A 25,538-nucleotide genomic window follows, 5' to 3' on the forward strand; every position below is an offset into this window, starting at 1 on the left:
CAAGGCTTGCACGTATGTACGCTTAGGTGTTTATGCAGCCCATTTAGTCAAATCTGAGCTTACGGTATACACCCGCAACATAGGTTGCCTGATGCGTTCGGAAGCCATGAATTTTGAGTCATTCGTTAAACTTGAACTATATTTCCGAGCAAAATTTTCATGGCTTATTGGGGCCGAATAACTGTAGCTTAACTGTGCGAGCCCTAATTTGATCAGTAATTCATGCAGTAGAGCACATTTTATTTTAATCAGCTTGTTTTCGCTATGCTTAGATTTCATTATTTTGTGGTGGTTTATTAAATATTGTATGTGCCTCGCCCAAACTTTGTGTTCAAATTTTGCTAAGCACTTTTACTTGTACGAACAGTAAGAACAGTTTAGACCACCACCTCCAATGGCATTTATTAACAGATTATAAGCTTATGCCCGTCTGGTCAAAAATACACAAGAAAACATTGAAAAACCACGCACTGGCCACGAATAAAAGCACAGTCTTTGTCACTTGTGAATAGAGCTCCCGTGTGGGGGCCAAAATGTCATGCTTTCAGTTGGGGTCAGCATGTTGTTTTAATTGTCTTTACATCAAATGACAATCTTAAGTAAATTCTATAGGCATGCGCTACAGTTATAGAAGGAATCTGTGGTGTTTGGAGAAACGAATAAATTATTTACCGCTCAAAACTTTCAATAATGTTATACACCATAATATGCATACATAAGGCATGCACGGCTTAATGTGAAAATGGAAAATGGGACAGTATGTTCATCTGACAATTATGAATATAGACTGCATGTTTCTAAGCTCCTGGCATTGACGCGATTACACAACTTGAGAAATCAGTCTCATCAAATGTTTATTGTGTATTGCTAAATCGTGACCAATGCCTTCCAGTATTCTTGTTACTGGAGATTGTTGCAGAAGCTTGCATGCTCTATTGGTATGGTATTTAGCTCAAGATGGGTGCGTTGTATTAGCATTTCCACATTTTTTGCCATTATTTGTTAGACAGCCTGTAATGGGGGGTATTTTAGGGATGAGTTAAGGGCACTGCCTTTTTAACCACCTGGAATCATTGAATTAAGAGACATAATTTAGCAGTTGACAATAGTAATTTAGTGAAACCAATTTTCTATGTTATCGGCCTAAGCATCCTAATGTAGGCAGCCGGAAGAAAGTTACATTATTTGTGTTCAAACTAAAATTGGTTATTGATTTTATGTGTTACTTCCAATGAATACTTGATCAAAGCGCTTACCGTCATATACGCGCTGCCCTACTAATGAATGGGCATGTATACACACTATGCCAGAGCGCTATTCAAGTATATTTTGTGACACATCTGTTATGTGGAAAATGCATATTCTTTCCTAAGGTTGCAGCTATGTTCGCCAAAACATTGAGGATGTTTTTGTTGTAACTTGTCTGGTTTTCGTACATCCTACTCTTTTAAAACACAACGTTCTAGATCATTCTAAATAGAGTTCAAGGTTCTGCTTCGCTAACAGACACATCAGTAAATTGTTTTTTTTGTTTCTCTCGCAGACTATACAGGCTCTTCGTAGGAAAAGAGTGTGGGAGACGTCTGGACTAGCCTATCATCAAGGCTGGCTCGTGAAAATTTGACTGCTTTGCACATCAGCGGCGCATGGCTTCTGTTTCTTTTGAAAAGCGAGCTGCACAGAGCCACCTTGTAGCTGTATTCAAGGAGCAGAAAGGTTCAGGGTGTTCAAAGTTAACCATTTTGTTTTTCCTTAAAAGAGAAGTCAGCGCCGTAAGTTATGTAAGTAAAAGCCACCACTGCTGATAGCTCTGTATCCAGGAGGATGCAATGTGAAACAATAATTATCACGGTCAGCGGAGCCAATAAGTTTTAATAATCAACTTAATAGTGACCGCAGCAGGAGATCATGGATGTGTTAAGTATTTGAAGCAGTCACATTTCTACATATTATCACTTGTAAGAATTCTAGCATGCCTGTGCTCAGATATCCTGCTGGAAATTTAGTTGCGGCATGCATTATTATGTGTTCTGGATAGTGAGCATCAGCACAGACTCTCTGAATTCATGCATTTAATCTGACCGTGGGTGGAAGGCATGGGCAAACATTAAAATGGTTACTCTTGCTATTCGCTGACGATAGCAAGAACCCACTGCTCGTTCTGCTATGGAGTGATATTTTGCTGAACCTCACTGCCTTGCATGCGCAATCATGAAAAGCAAAATTAAACTTTCAAACGGGATATCTAGGAGCATAAACATAATCAAAAGTTTTCCAAGTGGGCCTGCGTAGAAACACGACTGCCTCCAACATTTTATTGCAAACATACCTGCTTATTTGCGTTACTAAACCTTCAATATTTTTGGTTGATTGGGCACATGACAGCTATATTTTCTTACTTTGTGTCCCCCTGGAAACAATCTGCCAAGGTGTTTTTTCTGTTCTTAAGGCGAAAATTCAATGTAAATAGGCAGCGCATTTATGAATGTGTCAGTGCTACTTACTGAACTCTTTATTGGATATTTTGTTTTTTCCAAGATCTACTGAGTGAGTTGCCCACCAGACTCGCATATCATGCTAATGGATGCCTTATGTGCGATTGGCCATTAAAGAACACTTATTGTGTTGTGATAAAAAGTAGCACAATAATGATTTTATATTCTGGGTAACCTTCACTGAATATTCTGTTTTAATATATTTTTGTTACCTTAGTTATTTCAGTGCCTTTGGGAAGTTCAATTCATAAGTGCAATTAGGTGTTTTCCTACTGTCATATTTCATCATACCTAACTTTGCCAATACCGAACCATGTCGGATATTTTACAGTGATACAAACTCATGTTTAACGTTGTTAATGATAACTGATAGAAGGCATACTAAAATATTGTAACGTGAGTCCTTGGATTGGGGGGGCTGAATGGAGAATTTTTTCAACTACATAGTTGCTTGCTTTATTTAATGTCAAGTGTAATGAAATAATATTTACTTTGGTTAACGTGTTGAAGCCCCGATATAATTATCAGGGACACTGGAGTGGAGGGTTTTAGATATTTTGACCACCTGGGGTTCTTTAAAATGCATCCACGTCTAAGCAGACAGGTGTCAAGCATTTCCTCCTTAATCGAAATTGCAGCCACCACAGACATGGGTTCCTTTTGTGGCCTTCAGTTCAGCAGCCAAGGGTTACTTTAAGGGTATATTAGTTGTGGGCTGTGGTCTTCCTTCCATGATGCATCTTAAGTACAGCAGTTTGGTGCCAACCAGGCATGTCTACTAGTGCACTGGTGTTGTGTTTTTGAAATCATAATTTACTGCAATATTTAAGTATTTTATCAAGATGCATTTCTGAGCAGCTCTGCGTAGTGTGTGCTGGTGTTTATTTAATACATTCCTAATTTTTTGCAAGAGGTATTGATTGTTGCATGTATTCTGAGTTAGATATGAAGTTACAAATTTTTTTTTCTTTTTTACTCTGTAAGCGTGGAAAGCTCAACACTCCGATATACTTTGCATATTGTACATCAGTTTTCTAAATTGTGTATGCAGAGCCTATATAAACAGCCTATAGTGTTTCGAGTGTCTTGAGAACTGCCTTAGGATCAGAAAAAACTGTTGTGAAGAGTGGGATAGTCTGAGTGAACAGTGGAAGCTCCTCAGATAGGCTGGCTGACGTTTCGATAGGAGGACTTATGTTCGTCAAAAGTGCCTTGCATTCTCATCCTTGGCATGTTAGCCCTAAGGGGGTTAGTAGAGACGTCATCTCCTGGTGGTGGTGCGTGTCCTTGTTGGCAATTACCGTCGGAAAAGAAAAAAAAACTAGAAAGCAAACAAGTGCAGTTCTCACTTTATTTCAAGTTGGCTGATAGAAATTCACAGTGTTCTCGGAGGGTAGAGAAAAAAAGGGAAGCAAAAAAGAGGAAACACGCAAAGTAGGAGGAGTGTGCTGCCAAGGGGTGGCCGCTACAGACACAAAAAAAAAGCAAAGAGCTTGAAAGTTCGAAGCCAGCAGACGGTCCCCGCGTTTGGCCATCACAAAGGGTTGCCGACGACAACGTCCTATGCTGTTCTCGAACATTTATGAATGGCACTCATAAGAAAGCGATTACAAAAAGGCGCGAGAGAGAAGCAGGCGGCTACTTTTAAATGTCAAGATGTCAAAGTTAAGCGACACCAGATGTGTTCGGAAGAGAATGTGTGTTCGGAGAGAATGTGAAGTCATTGGTCAAAATATGCTTTCACTATCCCCGTAGGCCGACGCTCAACAGAATTGCCTCAAGAATTTGGCGGCATGTTGACACAGAAATAGAGAAATTCAGATTGCAAAGGAAATAAGCATCAAGTAGAGAAACACAAAAAGAAAGGAGAAATGAAAATAGGCGGGTTGGAGGTAGGTGACACGCTAGCGTTAACAGACGAGGAAAGGAAAAAAAGAGACGCAGAGAAATTTGTGGCTTGGCAATGACTTAATGGTGCATGGTATGAGTAGTTTTTGAAGCGACAAAAGAGGAAAGAAAGCTGTGGTTATAAGGTTCTGGAAAATGAAAACTTCGTACTTGTGTGTATATAGACACATGTGCATTTTTAATTTAAACATTTAGAGAGAACATCAATAGTACAACTTGTAGTCTAGGAGCGATTCCATGTAATACCGGTTATGTCTATTTGAAGGTTGAACCGAGTCTCGTTTCTAAATGCAGTCGTAATTATGCTATGGCTTTCAGCGATTCCAAATTGCGACGTGCTACATTGATTCGTGATCGGTGTAGGGGCTTGCATTTGTGTATCAAATATCATTCCATGTATTTCCTCTCTAATAGAGAGCAGAAATTTGTAGAACATAAAGCTTTGCTTGGTGGAAATTGTGGCCCTGTTGGTTGAAGTGACAGGCTACTGCTTTTAGTAAATTGTGTTTTGCGTCTGCACAGTGGCTGTTCAGTCTTACGCGAATTGGCTGCCCAGTTTTGGCTATATATTGTTGTCTGCAGGTAGCACACTTGAGACAGTATATTAGGTTGGTTGAAGTGCAGATGAAGGTCGATGGGACCATGTGAATGTTGTCAGATTCTGTGCTTTTTGAGTTGTTAGCCAGCTATATATTTTTACAGGTTGAGCATCTGGGCCGGCCACTGAGACCAGACGCCCTAGAGTTTGCTTTAAGTTTTGCGGGAATTAGGAATGCGTGGCACGTGGCATTTGCAAAGCTAGCGTAAAGACATGCTTGTTCACGCAAACTTAGACTAGGACGTCTGATCCCTGTGGCCAGCCCAGGTTATATGTACAGCCGGCTACCAACATAAAGAGCACAGCATCTGACTACATTCACAAGGTCACATAGAGCTTTGTCTGCACTTTTAAGCAACCTAATATACTTTTCTGACTGTGCCAGCTGTAGAAAACAATATATAGGCGAAACTGGGCCGCCAACTCATGTAAGACTGAACGGCCACCGTGCAGACACAAAGCACAATTTACCGAAAATAGTAGCCAGTCACTTCCATCAACAGGACCACAATTTCAAAAAAGCGAAGCTTTACGTTCTACAAAATAATTTCCGGTCACCACGAGAGAAGAAATACATGAAATCATACTTTACACACAAATGTATGTCCCTACACCCATCAGGAATCAACGTTGCACGTGGTAATTTGGAATCGCTGAAAGCCATTGCATAATTGCGGCCGTATTTAAGGACTAGAAACGTTCAACCTTCAAATAGACATAACTGGTATTACATGGAATCACTCCTAACCTACATATTGTAGTAATAATATTCACTCTAAATTTTCAAAATTTTAATTAGAAATATGCATGTGTGTATATACTTACTACGAAGTTTATATTTTCTAGAACCTTTCAACCTCGGCTTTCTTTCCTCTTTTGACGCTTCAATAAACATTCCTACTCTGCATCGTTAAAGTCATTGACAACCCACAAAGTTCTCTTCCTCTCCTTTTTTCCCTCGTCTGTTAACGCTAGCGTGCTACCTACCACCAATCCGCTTTTTTTTCTCTTTTATCTTTTATTTTCTGTTTTTCTCGTCATTGCTTATTTTGTTTGCATTCTAAACTTGCCTATTTTTCTGCCAGCATTCCGCCAAATTTTTGAGGCAATTCCGTTGAGCGGGACACCTACGGGGATTGTGAAAGCATATTTTAAGCAATGACCTTCCCCAGTAAACACGCGGTCTTCCGAACACATCTGGTGTCGCTTACATGTGACATCTTGGCATTTAAAAGTAGCCGCCTGCTTCTTTCTCGCGCCTTTTGGTAACCGCTTTCTTATGAGTCTCATTCATAGATGTTCGAAAACAGCATAAGCCCTTATCGTCGACAACCCTCTGTGATGGCCAAACGCGGGGACCGGGGACCGTCTGCTGGCTTCGAACTTTCAAGCTCTTTGCTGTTTTCGTGTTTGTAGTGGCCACCCATTGGCAGCACACCACTCCTAATTTGGGTGTTTCCTTTTTTTTCTTTCTTTTTTTCTCCACCCTCCGAGAACATTCTGAATCACTACCACCCAACTTGAAATGAAGCAGGGACTACACTCCTCTGCTTTATAGTTTTTTTTGAGGCTACGATTGCCAACAGGGACACATGCCACCACCAGGGGATGACGTCTTTACTAACTCCCTTGAAACTAATATGCCGAGGAAGAGAAGGCTAGGCACCTTTGACGAAGATAGGTTCTCCAATCGAAACGTTGGCCAGCCTTTTTGAGACATTTACACCTGTCGGCTCTCATTTTGATTTGTTGTGAAGAGTGTGTTTTTTGAGAAACGGGTGCAGTCTCTATTACCTAGAAAGATGCTGAAAAATAAAACTTGAAATTTTAATATGTGGTGAAGCTTCGTGAGCTGAGGGCTGATCTGTTAATCATCTTTCTTCAGCCACTGACCTTACCTGTTTGAATATTGGCGGTAAAATGCTCTAACCGTAGTGTAAATGAAAATAAAATGTATAAAATATCATAATAAATGTGTTTGCTTTCAGTTGGGAGAAAACCTGTGTTGTGGTACATGCTCTTGACATTTATTTTACGCCATTATATGTCTACTTTTAGGAGGTGGGAAAAATATTTATCAATAGGTGAAAACGATGTCTACCAAAGCAGCTCTGTTATTTTTGTATAATCAGAAAGTTTGAAATAAACTAGGTGAGGCTGAACTCGGATGGTTTCGCGATACCAAGTGTAACTGCAAATTAAGTTGCTGAAATATCTATACGTCTGCATCCTGCATGAGACGTGTGTACTGTTACGGGTAATAATGTTTTCAACATAATGTTTTCGTGTGTCTATACAAACGTATGCATACCAAGCACTCTTGCTGTATCGACTCACTGAGCCACCAATTATTATACCTGAGATGCTTATGCTATTTAACACTAAATATTTGTATTTATTTGTATAACCCTAAAAGGCAGTCTAAATTTCTATAGTCGGCTTTACAAAGAAGGCTTTGAGTAACATCATTGTATTTCAGTAAGCTTTCTTATACACACACACACACACACACACACACACACACACACACACATATATATATATATATATATATATATATATATATATATATATATAATGAGATCAAACAGACAATATTGCCAAGGGAAGTATAGGGGAAGTTGTTAGACCGAATTGTAATGTAAATGTGGAGAAAGAAATGTGGGTGAAAAGATAACTTGCCATGGTCAGGAACCGAACCTGCGACCTTCAAATAACGCGTTACTCGAAGGTCGCACAACCTTTCAAAACCTTCTTAGAAGGGTATTGAAGTATGAGCACACCGTAACATTTTGCTGAACACCCTTTGTGTGCGGTATTAAGCTAACACCCTTTTAGTAGGGTGTATCTGAAAACACCCATAAGGTGTCCCTATGGCAACAAGCCAGTTTACACCCTTAAGGGCGTAAAAATTTACTGTGTTTATACCAGACGAGGTAAATTCGAGTGGCGCGTTCCGGCATCCTCATGATACAGGAGAAATTACCTTGCGTCTCACGAAAATACTCCAGAATCGCCTTCGCTGTAACGTATTCGCGAACGCGTCTTTTTCTGCCAGGCCTCTCAGCGAATGAACCCGTAATTACAACGGTACCTTGGTACGTACTTATATTGATGGTGCAACATAACACGCATTGGACGTTGTGCGAGCTTTCACTCATTAAATACGACGGTATATAGTACATCATAACCTTATGAATAACTGGATTGCGACCACTTGCTGCGGGGTACACTAAGCATCATCCGCAGCAGCGCTGGATAGAATGCTGGGGTTGATCCAGTGAATGCCATGCCCGAAAAGATACCGTTCTTACATAGCGCACCCAAGTTCGAAACAGGAAAGGTGATCGTGCGCATTCAGTAAACCCCGGTACGATGCCAAAACACAGCGAACGCCACAGCTTGATTTGTACACTGGTGGGCCTACCCGTGGCAGTCAGGATGTGTTTCACGCAGATCCCAGAGGCCACGTTATTACTGAAACCACAGTAGTGGGACCTAGCATGCTTCTCACGTTGGTGGCGCTGCTAAGCATTACAAACCCTTGCATCTCACATAATATCTATCTGTTTGAGTGAAACGCATCAAGGTACATTAAAATAAAACTGTTGTTACGCGCTTCACTTGCCGCGTACGCAACGTAATTTTCACAGCGTACTCAGCTTCTTCGTACGCCCAAATAAAAGTGTCTAATGTTTCCTTTGATGTTACGTATTCAGTTTTATCGTCGTATTCAGTGTTATTTAGTTGCATCGACACCATTTGAGCCTCTGCGTTGAAGTTGTCTAGCGAGGCGTTTTGCACGGGCGTTGAACTCGCGCCGTCTGTCCGCAGCCGACGCGTGGGCTCGATGCAGACGCTTAGCTTCGACGTTGGTGTTGCGTACGGCGGGATTTGCTTCCCGACACTGCCATTGCGTTTCGGCATGTAAAGCCTGAGTGTCACAAAATGAGCGCTCAAAAAGGGCACGCCGCTAAATTTTCGTGACGAAGCACCGGAGTGACGCCGTGAGGTCAACGATGAAAAAAAGCATCCAAAGACTCCCCGGGCGCGCGTCTCTCTCCCTCGGAAGCGTAGGTTCGCCGACGAAACCTTCTCGCATCGGCGGCCGAGCAAGCCCTAGAAAGTTCTCGATAGTAGGGGGCGTGGTGATGCAGTGTTGCATCATCCATCGCGGACGGCCCTCGTACCGTCTCGCCCTTTCACCAGCCTTCGCTTCGTATCGCGCCGACGAAATGATGAGAACTTTCTGGAATCTCGCGTGGAAGTTATTTAATCAAACAGCCGAGATGGGTGATCAGGAGAAGAAGGAAGTTAGCGCCAGTATGCGTGGGGTTATTCCGCCGCGTCTGTCGGTGAAGGTTTTGTCCTTAGTAACAAAGCAGGAGAAGAAGAAAGTATGCGCAAGAGTGCGTAGGGTGTTCCGCCTTGTGGGCGAAGCCTTTTGTCTTCCGTGACAAAGGAGGAGAAGAAGAGGATTTCCACCTGAGGGGTGAAGACTCGAGCTACAGGCAAGAGTGGGTGTCTACCGCTATCGAGCGAAGACGCCTGGCAACAGCTGCGTGCGTGAAGCCGACGTGTTTCCGGCGAAGAAACTTGGTGTTTGGAGAGCGGCCAATTGAAGACGTGAGGTTTCCTGGAAGAGAAACTTCGGGGGCAGCGGAATGACAACAACGCTGGACTTTGAGTGAGTGATTTTCGGAAGAGTATCATCCAGGTTCTTGTTCCAAGAACTTTGGACTGAATAAATTTTTTCTAACTCTTTAGCCTTTAATTGTCTTGGTGTTTCGATGTATGCGACTGCATTGTAATGCATAATGTTGTCTGTGTTCGTTGTTTCGAGTGTGGCTGATTGTACTGTTTAGTACGTTGTTTGATTGGTGACGTATTGTATTCAACTATTGTCGAGTGTGCATACTTGTGTATCGTTCTGATCTGCCATAATTGAGAATATAATTTTGTTTTGTTTATCAACTCTCGGCTCTGACTTGTTCTTTGGGCCAAAGCCGGCGTCCTCTAACGCGCCAAATAGGACCACTTCTAAATTTTCTACGCTTTCGTAGTGCGGTTCGGGGGGCCGATACTTCGGCCCTTGGAATTAGCCCGGCGATCGCCTCCCAAATTAACGGGACCCGTGACACCGAGTTTCATCCGTAGCGATTTTCCGCCGACGTTGCCGCTTGCGCAGGGTTTCCCTAGAGCAGACCTCAGGGTCCGCTTGCCTACGTTTACCGATTGCCTCCGTTTACGTTGGGCTTGGTGTGTTGAGACTTCCACTTCTCCACCCGCTGCTAGGCGATCTCGCCAGGTATCTAATGCTGAGGTCTAGAGTGTAGGGGGGAGAAGTCGCAGCCACACACACACGCAGCCAGTTACACAGGTTCAAATGCGCTAGCGAGTTCCACGCATTCTGACTAGGCGTTCCTTCATCGCGCGTCTGCGGAATCTTGTTCCCCTACGACATCACGTGTTTCCTGAGAGTGCTGTAGCGGGTGATGCTCTTGGTGAGATCACAGCGGCTTCCCTAGCCCCTTACACAGGGTGGACGTGCTAGCACGTTCTGGCAGTGCTTAAGCCGCAGTAAGTGTGGTCACGGTGCATATCAGATTGAACCCCGCCCTAAGATGTTTCGTGTTTAATATACCTCGGTGTTTCGAAGATACCTAGCCAGAAATTTTTTTCGGGGGGAGAGGGCACGTTTTTGATTTCGTGGAGGGCAGTCCCCTTGAAATGGTCATTTTTCGTCTTCTACGCCATGGCGACAAAATTCGGGGTGAAGGGGGGTTGGCGTAAGCATGGGGTGAGTGTGCCACACCGTGGCTACGCCCCTGGTGCTGTGTGACCAGCTGTAGGATTGCCTACGACTAAGTGAAAACTTCGAGCGAGAAAAGACACTTTTTGAGGCTGCCGCAGACTGATTTATGTCTTTGTGAATATCGCCGTGCCATTTGGAGGCTCAACAGACAACTTACCAGCTCTTACGTAGGAAGTGACCTGCACTTCAAGACAGAAGACGCCGTTAGATAGTTCATCCACAATCTCAATGGTGAAGTGTAATGCCCCTCATGTAATGTCCCGTGCGAGAACATTGAGGTATTGTGAATAAATAAATGAAGTGGTCACCATACAACGTGAGAAGCGGACGCTAAAAGACGCTGTATATCCCTTTCACAGTTGCTCAAAATATTTATCCATGCCCTCAAAAAAGCGCAAGCATACCACTGTGCAGCCAGCCCTTGACATTAAGCGCCACAAGAAACAAAATGTAGGTGAAAATGAAAACTCAGTTCCCATTGATTCTGACCATGATGAACGAGTGTGCTCCACAGACGGCGCGGTTGCCATCGAAAGCCCTGCATTGCTCTTCGAAGAACTTTCGACCATCGGTAGAGCAAGCGAAAGAGTGCTAGACAGAAAAAATACTGCGGAGACATATTCTGGAAAGTCTTAGATAATCTATAGGGGTGCTGCCTCCCCCTTCTTGGTTGCGCAGAGCATATGTTCGCATTCGCGCACGAAGGTAATTTTTTATTGTTATGTGGATTCATTTTTAGGCGAGGAGTACAATTTTTTTACTAAAAAACAGTCACAAGGTAGGTGTAGCAAACAAGAAAGTACGTCGTGTTTACTAATTCCTAACGCTCATTCGTGTTTTTATGTCACTGGCCTGTTATGCACGTCCATAAGCAAATATCTCGCACGAAAAGGCTCAGTGTCCCGTTCATTCATCCATTAGCTGTGTTTTACAGAGTGCACAAAGTAAAAAATTGGCCCCGTATCTGCATGTTACAGTACAAGTGACGTCGAAAGACGATAATCTTGCATCTGGAGAGATCGAAAAAAAAACACGTTTATTTGATGTTCTACGCAAGAAAATTGGTGAATGGTATTCTAAAGGCGCTGTGTTAGAGCGCCTCGAGCGTGCAGCGGAGGCGAACGATCGCAAGAAGTCACGTCACACGTGAGACGTGAGCACTATCTGGCAGTTATCTTAGAAAAAGAAGCGCGTCGTGTGCGCGCCCGTCTCGGAGGTGATAAGGTGTAGAACGCAAGGCGATTGGTGGGTGCCACCACCTTAGAAAAGCGTTGTAAACACTTGCCTCTTCATACAAGCATTGCATTGTCAGCGCAGCGTGATAAAGCTTCGATCTTTATAGTTATGTACGCCTTTTCTAGTAAAGATACACTTACACAGATTATTGAAGCGTTGCATGGGGCCGCAGATATGCGCAATAATTGCTCTTCATTTGACAATCGCACAAGTATGAACGCTGAGTCTGAAGCAGATTTGGTGGGCGCTGTGGATGGGGTCGGCAATTTGGGAGATCGCTAAGCGCGGACAAACATCAAACTGCGCAGACAGACAGACAGACAGACAGACAGACAGACAGACCAAAATTTTTGCGTCGAAGATCCCCAAGAAAGACTATCATCTTTAAAAGGATATTCCTTGAATACTTCGTGCTAAGAAGAGTAGCGCAACGTCCGCGAATGAGATAAAAAAAGTGACATTCGTACGGTGGCGCACTCAGCGCTGCTGCCTTGCGAAGCTTCCCTGAAACTGGGCCGATCAGGGCGGCAGCACTACCTAATGGGAGGAGATTGCAGAGAGCCACATCTTCGCACCGCTTCCTGGTGCAGTTTGACACCTGACAGAATCTAGTAACGTTGCTCAGCACTGTCGTCGTGTCATCACCGGTGTAGTCACAGCTTGGAGCAAACTCGTGTTTCCGAGAAGCTAGGGCCATTCCGCGCGGCACCCCGGATGACCCCATTGCACACCAGCGGCGTCGAGCAGCCTACACGTAGCGAGCACGCGCTTGCCGAGCGGCACCCGATTCCCCCATTTGACGTCACACGAGAGATGGAACTACACGGCACTAAAAAATTTCAGGGCACCCCCCTCCCCTTTGCAAGAGAGTCATGCGACGTAATTTCTATTACAATGCTACGTACTTTTCACTGCTAAAGTGAACCCCACGCATATTATTTTAAATAAAACTTAAACTTCGCTGTCCCAACTTAAAATGTTGTTTTCTGCTAGCAGTGATGTCGGGATCTCCACTTAAATCTGCCAGGAACGTAAAGTTTTTGACAGAAAACCAGTGGTAGGAACGAGCGCCTGTATAACACAGCTACCGAACTAGAATAGATGTACGACGCTTAACCATAAAAGCTTGACGTCACACTAAATATAAACAAATGCATTGGATGACTAACAATGGAAATTTTTTTTGAATTGGACAACGACGGCAGCTGGCGTAGCATTTATTTTAGGGCTGTAACCAATCACTTTAAACGAGAGTAGTATAGCCAGGCATTGGAGGATAGAAGCTAAAATTTGAAGGGCTCCTTTTTTTAGACACAATATTGATGAAAACCGACAGAAAGCACTCCCAAGCAAAGTATAGGGGATATCATCAGTAGTAAGTGTAATGTAAGTGTGAAGAAAGAATAGTGAAATGAAACTATAACGCCGTGGGCAGGAACCAATTCTGCGCATGATTCAAAGGTCACCGATTCGGCCCCTGCCCATGGCAAGTTATCTGTTGGTTGGCAGTGCTCTCTGTCAGTTCTCGATAACAGCCAGGCTATGGTCACAAATCACAGTGTGTCAGGAAATAATCTGGTCCCTGAGATGCAATAGAATGCTAATGTATAATGTCACACACTTTGAGAGCAACTACCTCAAAAGAGTTTTTACCCAGAAAATTTCGGCAAAGTGGACACGTCTTGCAAATCTGTGACTTAGTAATTATTAAATGTAATGGGGCAATGCTCTATAGTTGACGATTCTGCGTTTACATTTCTCGCGTGTATAAATAATATCGACTGATTGCAGTAATCGAGCTCAAGGACCATGTTTATGGTATGTGTAATTTTTATTTATATTTAGATTATCTAAAACAGACCTTCGTATAAGTTATGTAGTTGCATTTGTGATATTTCTAAGATTAGATAACATGCTTCTTTTACCTGGTTTGCAAGTAGGCACATCGCCAAGAATTCTTCCGAATCTGCACACTGGCGTTCGACCATTCTTCTTCTTCTGCAGCGTATGGTAAGGTTTGCAGGTGACATTGAGCACATCATTAGGAAGCAGATACAAGAATTCGGGCTCACCACCTGGTACACGAATGTTCTTGCACGGCTCTGCAATGAACAACATAAATATATAAATTTCTTAAAGACGAATAAATCCAGTTCTATATTCCAGGACGTTTTAACCCTTACGTAGCCTTGTGGTAGACTGTTACGGAGGCTTCATTCGCTGTTGTTAGGGGGCAGAAGGGCGTACAAAATGCGTTCTATTTTATTAACTTGTCCACAGCGCAAAGTAACGTGCGTGCTGCTCTCGTCCAGCTTTTTTTTTTCTTTTTTTCTTTTTTCAAAATGAAGGGTGAAGCAACGTCACTATAATGAGATCCAGCACATTTAAGAGGCGGGCACATTCCCCATTTCGGAACATTTCAAGAGTGACGATTATCAGACTTCTTGGCTGCATAAATGCGCATTTTGGCAGTGCCCCCCCCCCTCCAAAAAAAAAAGATAGACTGCTTGACTGCTAGTGAAACATATATGAGGGAGTGAGGGGGACGAAAGAAAAGGCCTATTAGAGATAAGGATTTATGTACTACAGGACGTGAGGTCGGGCCATTTGGCTCTCTATTAGCAAAACCAGTGGACGCACGACGGCAAGAGGTACCGACCTTGGTACCTGACGTACTGAAGGCCGATACTCTGCCGTTTTGATATCCTTGTGACCTTCCTATCAGGTGCAAAATTTGGAGAAGGAAACTTGTTCTCCTCTAATCCTAGCTGTTTTTCTGAGTACTTCCTTACACCCGATAAGTAGGGCCGGCAATTGTTTTGGTAAGGATAGAGACAAGCAACGCATGTAATAAATGCACTCACGTTCTGTGCACCAAGGACCCGTAGGTTGCCATACGCCACCCTGACAGCGGAGTGGCCTATGAAGTGGGTTACCGATGCCGTCTATGAACTCATACCCACTTTTGCACACAACAAATATTCTTTCAGAATGAGCCACTTGACTTCCAGGCTGCAGTTCAACCTGGACAAAACCATTTGTGATAAAAGTAGGTGTTATAGTGTTTTTGAAGTATGAGGCGCAAATACACAAGACTCAATAACGCTCTGAGTCTCGCAAAAGTTATGAGGTGCATCAGAGCATCTGCGTTGAGGTTCGATTACAGAGAATATGAAAGTAAAACGAAGCAGTATCGAAGCAGGGAATCAAATCAGCTGGAGTAAGTGATCATGTCAACAGCAACAACAACAACAACAACAACAACAACAACATGATGTAGTAATAGTACTCTCAATATGCTTCCAAAATTATATCAAAGCGTATATTTCAAACTTTATAGCTAGCCAGTGTTTCTCGTGAGAACGCATTCTGAACATAAGATTTGATACGCGTTGTGGTAGCAGTACGTGACAGAAGAATGTTGAAGCGTTTAAGATGCGCAAGCTGTGCACAGAAAATTAAGTGTTCTTTACATATGACTATTGTAGGAATTCGGCATTTTTCGTACGGAACTGCAAGTAAAATGCAGAAAAATAGAAAAAAAAGGAAAGCGAATGTGCTATAGTCACTATCTACGTTGTTTTTTGCGCTCTTCTCTCAGCGCGTACTTTCTGACGTAGTTATTATGAAATAATAGTTTACTATAGCTTTCCAGGATATCTTCTCCCACGAAAGTGTCGGCTGACAGACATGCCAGAGCTTTATAATAGCGAGCACGTTGTGTACGAGTGCCTTTGTTTGTCCTACTCCTACAAACTACGCCGATGTTTTACAGATTCGTTTGAACTTCCCAGGCGAAAAAATGTAATGGAGATGAAGAAATGAATCCCGGCTCTGGCAGCTACATTTCTAATAGAGGCGGAAACGTTGTAGGCTTATTTGCTATGATTTAGGTGCACGTTAAAGAACCCCTGGTGATCAAGATCTCCGGAGCCCTCCACTTTGGCATTTCTCATAACCTTATGGTAGTTTTGGGACGTTAAACCTCACATAATAATCCAATCATATCAATCAACCTGTAACGAGGGCAGTGGGCATGGAGCTCGAATATGGAAAAGGGAGAAGACTTGCTGTGATCGCAGGCTTGCGTTCAGTTAGCCATAGCGCTCAATAAAGCTTTCGTTCGCCGAGTCAACTCCTGCTGGTTCAACACCCCGTTTCAAGTGGTGGAAGTGCTGGGATACATCTGGTCCTCACCCTGGAGCTTCTAGCCGCACACTCCAACCACCTTCTGCGATGACTGATCCGGGACCGTCTCAGGCCGCCACTCCAGCTCTCGCACCCATACCTGTCTTCTGCGCTGGCGCTCTCCGGCAGCGCGACCCCCCCATATTTGGTGGCACAGAGGACCAAGATGTGGACAACTGGTTTGCCGAGTATGAACTGGTGAGCGCGTACAATAAGTGGAACGCAGCCGATAAGCTCACAAATGTGAATTTTTACCTGACCGACGTGGCGAAACTATGGTACAGAAATCATCGAAGTGATTTCAGTACGTGGTCGGAATTGGCAAAAACCCTCTCGGAAGTCTTTGGACGTCCTGCTGTCCGCCGCCTTCGTGCTGAACAGCGCTTGCGTGGCAGAGTACAGAGAACAGATGAGACTTTCACGAGCTACATCGAAGGTGTGCTCTTCCTCTGCCAGCTCATCAACCCGACTCTGGATAAGGCAGGCAAGATAAAAAACATAATGAAAGGAATCGACGATGGTGCATTCCAAATGCTTGCTGCGAAGTGTCCCCAGACAGTCGCCGAGGTGATTCAGCTCTGCCAAAATTATGATGAGCTGCGTAGGCAACGTTCTTCCACACGTTGCGCTGCTCAAGACACCGCGGACCTTTCATCCCTCGACTATCGCCATGACACTGCCGACCACTCTGCTTTAATGCCACTCATAAAGCAATTGATACGCGAGGAGGTCGCCCGGCAGCTATCTATAATCACCAGAACTACCAAGCCGATGGCACCCTTATCGCCTTCGCTTCGTCAGGTCATTGAATCGCAAGTTGCCGAAGCATTGCCGCCAGCTCAGGCTCCACCATCTGTTACCGCACCACTAACATATCCAGCCGCTGTTGCTCGGCCACGCGCTCCATCGTCTCCGGCTATCTACGAAGCAACTCGCCACGTTTATTCGTCGACGCCACCTGCCCACCCGTTGACTGTCCCGTCTCCGGCTGTATACGAAACAACTCGGAACGTTTATATGAAGCCGCCGCCCGCACGACCGTTTCCGGTACCTTATTCGGCGACAAGTGCCCCTACCGTCAGCCAATGGCGCACTCCAGATAATCGGCCAATATGTTTTTCATGTGGCATCCCAGGCCACATAGCTCGTCACTGCCGCCGTCGCAGCTTCCCTTCTCATGACATTGCAGGGGCCTCACACTACATGCCCATTCAGCCGCGATATCCCGTTCCTGCCAATCCACCTCTAGACGTACGTACCGGTCGCCGCCCATCCGGCTCAAGCCGTTCGCCTTCTCCTCGTCGCAGATCTATTTCTCCAATGTTACGTCGCAACAGCCCACCACGAGGGGAAAACTGACGGGCGCAGTTCCGGAGGCAAGAACTGCGTTGGCAGCGAAAATTTCAAGACCTAACTGCTGTCCCCCGAACGAAATCGAACTCTATATTGATGGCATAAAGGTGCACGGACTTGTTGACACTGGAGCTGCCGTATCTGTAATTAGCGAGAAACTGTGCCGAAACTTGAAGAAAGTGACCACGCAACTTACCGACCTATCTTTGCAGACAGCTACGTCCCATCATATTCAGCCTTCAGCTGTGTGTACTGCACGAGTTGTCATTCAAGGTGCAATGTACGTCGTCTCATTTGTAGTTTTATTCCGTTCTTCGCATGACGTTATCCTTGGATGGGACTTTCTTTCGTCAAATTCTGCTTTGGTCGACTGTGCTCGTTCTGAACTCGCATTATCTGTGCCGTGCTATGACCCGACGATGGCGCTTCGTGTAGAGTGTTTGCGGCTTCTGACGTTGACATTGCGCCTTTCTCAGCTGTTGTTGTCTCGGTGTCGTGTGCCTCCCCCCCCCCCGAAATCGCCTGTGTTGTTTATGCCATCGGTCCCATCTGCGTGCCGTCGAAATATCATGCTTCCGTTTGCCATCGTCGTTTTTCGCAACGGTCACGCTGCCATTTATGTGTGCAATCCCTCGGACAGCCCGTCATCCCTACTACGTGGAGAATGCCTGGGAAGCTACGAACCTTACGAGTGCATTCTTCCGGCTACTATACCCGATTCTACGGTTTCGCTCCCAATTTGTGCTGTCACTCCTACCTACACGCCTAATGATGTTCTCGGCGTATTCTCGGATGCCATCGACTCTGAGCTCGCACCAACTCAGCGCGAAGAGATTATAACTCTTCTTCTCCGCTTTCGCTCTTCATTTGATCGTGACCAGTCAGGCTTAGGCCGAACCTCTGCGGTCGTTCACCGTATTGACACCGGTCAACAAGCCCCGCTAAGGCAGCGTCCGTACCGTGTGTCATCTGCTGAACGCCATGTCATCAACGAACAAGTGGACGACATGTTGAAACGTGGCATCATCGAGCCTTCAAACAGTCCCTGGGCTTCACCGGTTGTTCTCGTCAAGAAAAAAGACGGATCCATTCGGTTCTGCGTTGACTACCGCCGACTCAACAAGATAACGCGCAAAGACGTATACCCTCTGCCGCGCATCGATGATGCTCTGGACTACCTACAAGGTGCAGAGTTCTTTTCTTCGTTAGATTTACGCTCCGGCTACTGGCAGGTGCCCATGGCAGAGGGTGACCGCCCGAAGACAGCCTTTGTAACACCGGATGGACTATATGAATTTACCGTTATGCCCTTTGGCCTCTGCAATGCGCCTGCCACTTTCGAAAGGATGATGGATACCATCTTGCGAGGTCTGAAATGGAAAACGTGCCTCTGTTATTTGGACGACATTGTGGTATTTTCAAGCGACTTTGCGACCCACCTCAGCCGCCTCGAGCAAGTTCTTACGTGCCTTTCCACGGCGGGACTTCAACTTAACTTGAAGAAATGCCACTTCGGCGCTCGCAAGCTTGTAATTCTCGGCCATGTAGTTTCTAAGGACGGCATTCTCCCGGACCCTACGAAACTTAATGCAGTCGCGGCGTTCCCAAAGCCAACCACCATCAAAGAGCTTCGAAGCTTCATCGGCCTATGTTCTTACTTCCGGCGCTACGTCCGCAATTTCGCCTCCATTATCGCCCCCTTGACCAATCTTCTTGCCGGAAGTTCTGATTTGTCAGCGTGGTCGCAGGCGTGTGATGATGCATTTCAGGAACTCCGACGGCTTCTCACCACGCCTCCCATACTCCGACGTTTCGATCCATCTGCTCCTACGGAGCTTCATACAGACGCTAGTGGTGTCGGGCTAGGGGCCATACTGGCCCAACGCAAGGAGGGCTTTGACGAGTACGTCGTCGCCTATGCCAGCCGCACCCTCAGTAAAGCTGAGAAGAATTACAGTGTAACTGAAAAGGAGTGCCTCGCCATTATTTGGGCAATCGGAAAATTTCGGCCTTATTTATATGGACGTCCGTTTGATATTGTAACAGACCACCATGCGTTTGCTGGTTATCTTCACTAAAAGATCCTAATGGTCGGCTCGCTCGTTGGGCATTGCGGTTACAGGAGTTCGATATCCGTGTTGTCTACCGTTCTGGCCGTAAGCATTCCGACGCCGATGCCCTGTCACGTTCGCCATTGGCTTCAGAGCCTGTCGGCTCGCCTATCTCCACCAGTGCTGCCTTGGCCATCAGCATTTCGGACATGCATTCCGAGCAACGCAAAGATGCTTGGATTTCTTCTCTTTTGGACTTGCTCTCAAACCGGACGCCCGCTCCAGTTTCCAGGACGCTTCGCCGTCAAGCAGGACACTTCGCTATTCGGGATAACCTGCTTTACCGCCGAAACTACAGTTCGATGGGTCGTAAGTGGTTGCTCGTCATTCCCCGACATCTGCGCTCTGACATCTGTGCCACGTTCCACGATGATCCGCAATGTGGCCACGCTGGTGTGTTAAAAACATACACTCGCTTGCAGCTGCGGTACTACTGGCGCGGTATGTACCGTTTCGTTCGCCGTTACGTAAGGTCTTGCCTTACGTACCAGCGACGCGAAATGCCCACTCAGCATGCCACAGGTCCCTTGCAGCCGTTGCCATGTCCAGCACGAGCTTTCGACCGTGTCGGAATCGACCTTTACGGTCCGCTTCCCTATACTTCGAGTAGCAACCGCTGGGTCATTGTCGCTATCGACCACCTAACGCGGTACGCTGAAACAGCTGCGTTACCTTCTGCTACCGCAAAAGACGTTGCGTGTTTTATACTGCAAAAGCTGGTTTTAGGCACGGAGCACCTCGACAGTTACTAAGCGACCGCGGCCGCGTTTTTCTCTCCGATGCTATCAAAGCGTTGTTGAGCGAGTGTCGCATCATACACCGTACTACCACAGCCTATCATCCGCAAACTAATGGGATGACAGAGCGTTTTAATCGTACACTTGGGGATATGCTGGCCAAGTACGCTTCATCCGACCAGTCAAATTGGGATAGCATACTGCCTTTTGTGACATATGCTTACAACACTGCAACGCAAAGCACCACTGGATTTTCACCTTTCTTTCTTCTTTATGGACGCGAGCCATCATCAACAATGGATACTATTCTTCCTTATCGACCGGACCCTTCAGAGATGACTACCGTTTCTCGAGCAGCAGCACACGCCGAAGAATGTCGGAAGCTTGCTCGTGCGTTCACGTCACATGACCAGACGTGCCTAAAACATCGCCACGAAGCATCAGCCACGCCTATGAGCTTTGCACCGAACTCACTGGTGTGGTTATGGATTCCTTCTACTCCTCCAGGACTCTCCCACAAGCTTTCGTCCAGGTACCATTGCCCTTATCGAGTTATACGCCAAACATCCCCTGTCAACTACCTGGTCGAGCCGCTGGATGCATCTCCGGACAAGCGCCGTCGGGGACAAGAAATTGTACACATTTCTCGGCTCAAGCCATACCATGACCCTTCTGTGTACACCTGTCCTTAGGTCGCCAGGATGGCTCCCTCATCGCCCGGGGGTGATTGTAACGAGGGCAGTGGGCATGGAGCTCGAATATGGAAAAGGAAGAAGACTTGCTGTGATCGCAGGCTTGCATTCAGTTAGCCATTGCGCTCAATAAAGCTTTCGTTCGCCGAGTCAACTCCTGCTGGTTCAACACCCCGTTTCAAATCCATCAATCAATCGAGAATATGAAAGGCGATTGGCCTGGCTGGCTGAATTTGCACATCTGTTGCTACTCTTTATGGCGAACACTTTTAAACAAAGAAGATAAAAATATATGTATACCTAATTAGGTTCTCCCAACAAATATTTAGGACTTGACATTTCGAAAATGATGAATGAGGTGGAGGGGCGAGGGGGTCAAGTTATGGAGTTTACTAATTTAGGGTTTTTAAAATGCCTGTTTTTACACACATCCTAATTTCACGTCTTGTAGCTTATTTATGACAATTGTGATGGACGTATAAAACGGAACCAAGGAAACTTCTGTTATAACGGTGACAATGAATTTGAGGTTCTTCACACTACATTACCGTGTGTTAAGAGTACTTTTTCAACACCCAGTTGGTGGGAGGCATGATTCGCTGGGCGATGGGACAGAGCCACTAGAGCAACTGCCCCCGCACAGCTGCCTAGTTGGTTTATGAGGCTTGCAATGCGAAGGGCTCAGTCCCAGTGGCGGGCGGGGCGGTGAGAGGCGGACCAACCACCGCTTCATATATACTGCCATATATTGCCATATCATGCTTGCGCGCTGAAATTATGATACTATCTGCCTAACCCACAGTTGCGGAACACAATACAAAAGAGCTCTCTAATAGGCCCTGCTACACTTTTCCAAGTAACCATCAAACGGCTTATTTAAAAGGTTCCACTGCCTCACAAATCAACCACCGCAAAAATTTTTAGAATCCGTCATATATGTTTACAGATATGTGTAGCACATTGTAATTGCATGCGTTGTCTCTTCTCGCAACCCGAAGAGTGTGCCGGAAGCTAAACATGGAAGGATGGCACGTGGGAAAGAAGTTCCGTCACGTGCGCGTCGTGCCTTCCATGGCGGTCACAGTAACTATGGAACCCACCATGGAGGAACCACAACATCACACGAGTGAAGGCAAGTGAAGTCCATTGTGTCGACCCAACACGTGATCGAAAAGTCGGAGCCCGGTTTTATGCTCTCGGTCATACAGCTGTTTGTAAGTACACAAGAGGGAACTCAGGTCCTAGTGTAGATGGGAGCTGCAGGGCATGGCGCTTCAGCGAGAATGAGAATAATGGGTAGTCCATGGATTTGCCTAGTGTTCCCACTTCTTTGGCCGTTGGGCTTCGCGTGACTTGGGGCTGCTTTTTAATGAAACGACAAACGGCAAATTACCAACAGTTCCACTTCACTCCTTTTATATTATAGGCTCGCCAATTCAAATCGGGTCACGAAGTTCAAGTGGTTTGTAAATTTATTCTAAACAACACCAAAACACTGCAATAAAGGAATCCACAAGTGTGCTCGCAGGCCGCCAGCACGAAGGCTAGGCAAATTCATGTACTATACCATTATTCCCATGGTCGGTGAACAATCGCAGCAACAGAATCCCCTCTAGGTAATTTGAGAAAACTCTATGCTCTCGGAAGTGTTCTGTTTTCGAAACTCCTTCGTGAGCCGGTCGGTCTGCGCCGAACAAGCGCGTTTCGAATTAAAGATACCGGGTGCCACACCCCAAAGTCTCGGTAAGTCTCGTTGCTTGCCTGATCTTGCTGCAAAAGCTCACGTGTTGGGCCACCACGGCTGGCTTCAAAACGAGGCGGCATGCCAAAACTGACTGCTTGACGAAATGCTCCCTCCTTTCTTTTCCTTCCTCCATGCAGCCCACAGTCATTTCGGTGTATGGGATTATTTGTATAATCAAGCCGGTACAATTTAGAGGTGATGTTAATGATCAGTTTTAAAGTCCAGACAGTTGCTGCGCTATACGACTGGGCTCGCGTGTGCTCGCAAGCCTCGAGTACCAATCGGCAATGTTTTCTAATCATGCTCAAACTCTGTTGCAGGGTTCTTTTTGAAGGGACACTGAACATCAAAACGATGTTGCGCGTGTTAGTAAAGTACAATTTCTCAATCCCCCCAAACAACACTCTTGCCACGGTAAGATGCTCAGTTATCTAAAAAAGGCCCGAAAAAAAACTGCGGGTGGCGTCCCCACTTTGAGATTCATGCACCAACACCGTGACGTAAGACAATATGAAGGAGTCTACTGGCCATGGGTCCTACGTAGCTTCCAATCGATAAACAGGAAGTACACTCTGTGGGCGCCATCGAATTTGCATACAAAGTTTCAAAACATTTCATCAAGCAATTGCCACATAATACCAAAAATACAATTTTAAATTTTATTCATCATTTTTGGAGATTTTGGCACGAAATTATAAAAATTGACTACAACCTTAGCTCGAAAAGTGCAGGAAGTGAATCTAAATCAAGTCATAGTTCATCGTTTGTGTCCCTTTAAGTGAGGTAAATTTCTCCAGAGAACTCAGCTTACGAAAAAAAAACAGGCATTACCTTGTAGCCTGATGAGTCGGTCTGGCGTATGACAGCAGCACTGTGGTCAGCTTGTACGACGCAGTTTACTGAAAACATAAGGATAAATGTGTGTCATGATATCTCATTTGTCTCAGAAAAAAATTGCGCCTTGAAGGCTTCCAATATTCTAAAGCCATTCGACACATTGGTAACGGCACCCACCTTTTTCGGCTATTACTCGGCAAGGCAATAAACACTGATTCTCTCGTAGCAATCAATAAACCACAAAGCAACAGAAACAAACAAGCACTTCCCAATCTGTTGGTATATAATAATAATAATAATAATAATAATAATAATAATAATAATAATAATAATAATAATAATAATAATAATAATAATAATAATAATAATAATAATAATAATAATAATAATAATGATAATAATAATAATATTTATATAATTATTGTTGTTTTTGTTGTTATGACACTGCTCAACATCAAGGCGTTCAGGACTAAGGGCACCTAGTGTATCTTTAAATAGAGATGGGTCTTCTCTCTCCAACATATATCCTGTGATACCCTCCATTTTGACGAACTCAACACCTTATTTTTTTATTTATTTGAAATGCGCGTGCAGGAAATGAACACGACGAGGGAAAAAAACAGGCAAAAAAATCTATGCTATTCTCGTCTACAGATTTTCTCAGATTATCGATAACGTGACAAAATAAGACGCCACGTATAGGACCATATGCGGTGTCGACAAGATTGGTAATATAATTACGAAGCCAACATACGGATATCGAGAGTGATGATTAGAAGCCGGATTTCAGGCAAATGCCTATTTTATTCATTGCAGTTTTATTTTGCCGTTTTGATATAGGAGCATGAATGAGAAGTTAGGAAGGCTTTTAGAGTGTTTTTATAGTGCATATATACCTATTTTCAAAGTAGGGGCACTTATGACCAATATTGAATCTCAAAACTTGCTTTCGAGTTCAGTTGGAGACCGCTATTCATGTTACCGGACAAAATGGACCTTTTGAATCTCTATGGGGTGCAACCCACTTCTCTAGTTCAACAAAAGTTGGTACAGGAGCTGCTAGCCGCATTGTAATACAACGCACCGGCTACATTACGCCACTACACTGACATGGTGACATGGAGGGAAGAGGGGGAGGAGCAAAGGGAAAAACGCTATTTCTACAACCCTAAATGGGAGCACGTTACAGCGTATACAAGGTAACAGAAAGAGGGAAATAAAGCGGGGGATAGATCAGGGGAAGAAGACTGTGGCGTCCATGGTCGAATACCTGGTGGGTGGGTTTTTTGCCAGTTATTCAGTCCAGTCAGTCGAACCTGAACTTGGCAACGTTTAACGCTAGAACCTTATCTAGTGAGGGAAGTCTAGCTGTACTATTAGAGGAGCTAGAGGGTGTTAAATGGGATATAATATGGCTCAGTGAGGTTAGGAGGACAGATGAAGCCTATATGGTGCTACAGAATGGGCACATCCTTTGCTATCGGAGCTTGGCAGACAGAAGAGAACTGGGAGTGGGGTTTCTAATTCACAGAAACATAGCTGGCAACTAGAGGAATACTATAGCATAAATAAAAGGGTGGTAGGTATCGTAATTAAACTCAATAAAAGATACAAGATGAAGGTGGTACAGGCTTACGCGCCTCCATCCAGCCGTGATGACGCTTCAGTTGAAAGCTTCTATGACGACGTGGAATCGGCAATGAGTAAGGTAAAAACACAGTATACTATAGTGGTGGGTGACCTTATAGCAAGGTAGGGAAGAAGCAGGCTGGAGACCAGGCAGTAGGAGATCATGGCATCGGTTCTGGAAATGCCAGAGGGGAG

At 45.0% G+C, this 25,538-nt stretch overlaps 1 protein-coding gene across 7 annotated transcripts in view; it reads right to left on the reverse strand.

The window, feature by feature from the left end:
• LOC119162101 (sushi, von Willebrand factor type A, EGF and pentraxin domain-containing protein 1) overlaps positions 1-25,538 on the reverse strand; it is a 398,489-nt gene that overhangs the window by 192,149 nt on the left and 180,802 nt on the right. For all 7 annotated transcript variants that reach the window (XM_075879537.1, XM_075879536.1, XM_075879535.1 and 4 more), the window contains 3 exons: positions 23,709-23,776; positions 14,917-15,076; positions 13,978-14,154 (listed from right to left, as the gene is read on the reverse strand). In XM_075879537.1, the coding sequence (XP_075735652.1) occupies positions 13,978-14,154; positions 14,917-15,076; positions 23,709-23,776 (405 nt within the window). The remainder of the gene's footprint in view (positions 1-13,977; positions 14,155-14,916; positions 15,077-23,708; positions 23,777-25,538) is intronic.

The sequence above is a fragment of the Rhipicephalus microplus genome, chromosome X (assembly GCF_043290135.1).
Source record: "Rhipicephalus microplus isolate Deutch F79 chromosome X, USDA_Rmic, whole genome shotgun sequence".
Lineage (NCBI taxonomy): Eukaryota > Metazoa > Arthropoda > Arachnida > Ixodida > Ixodidae > Rhipicephalus > Rhipicephalus microplus.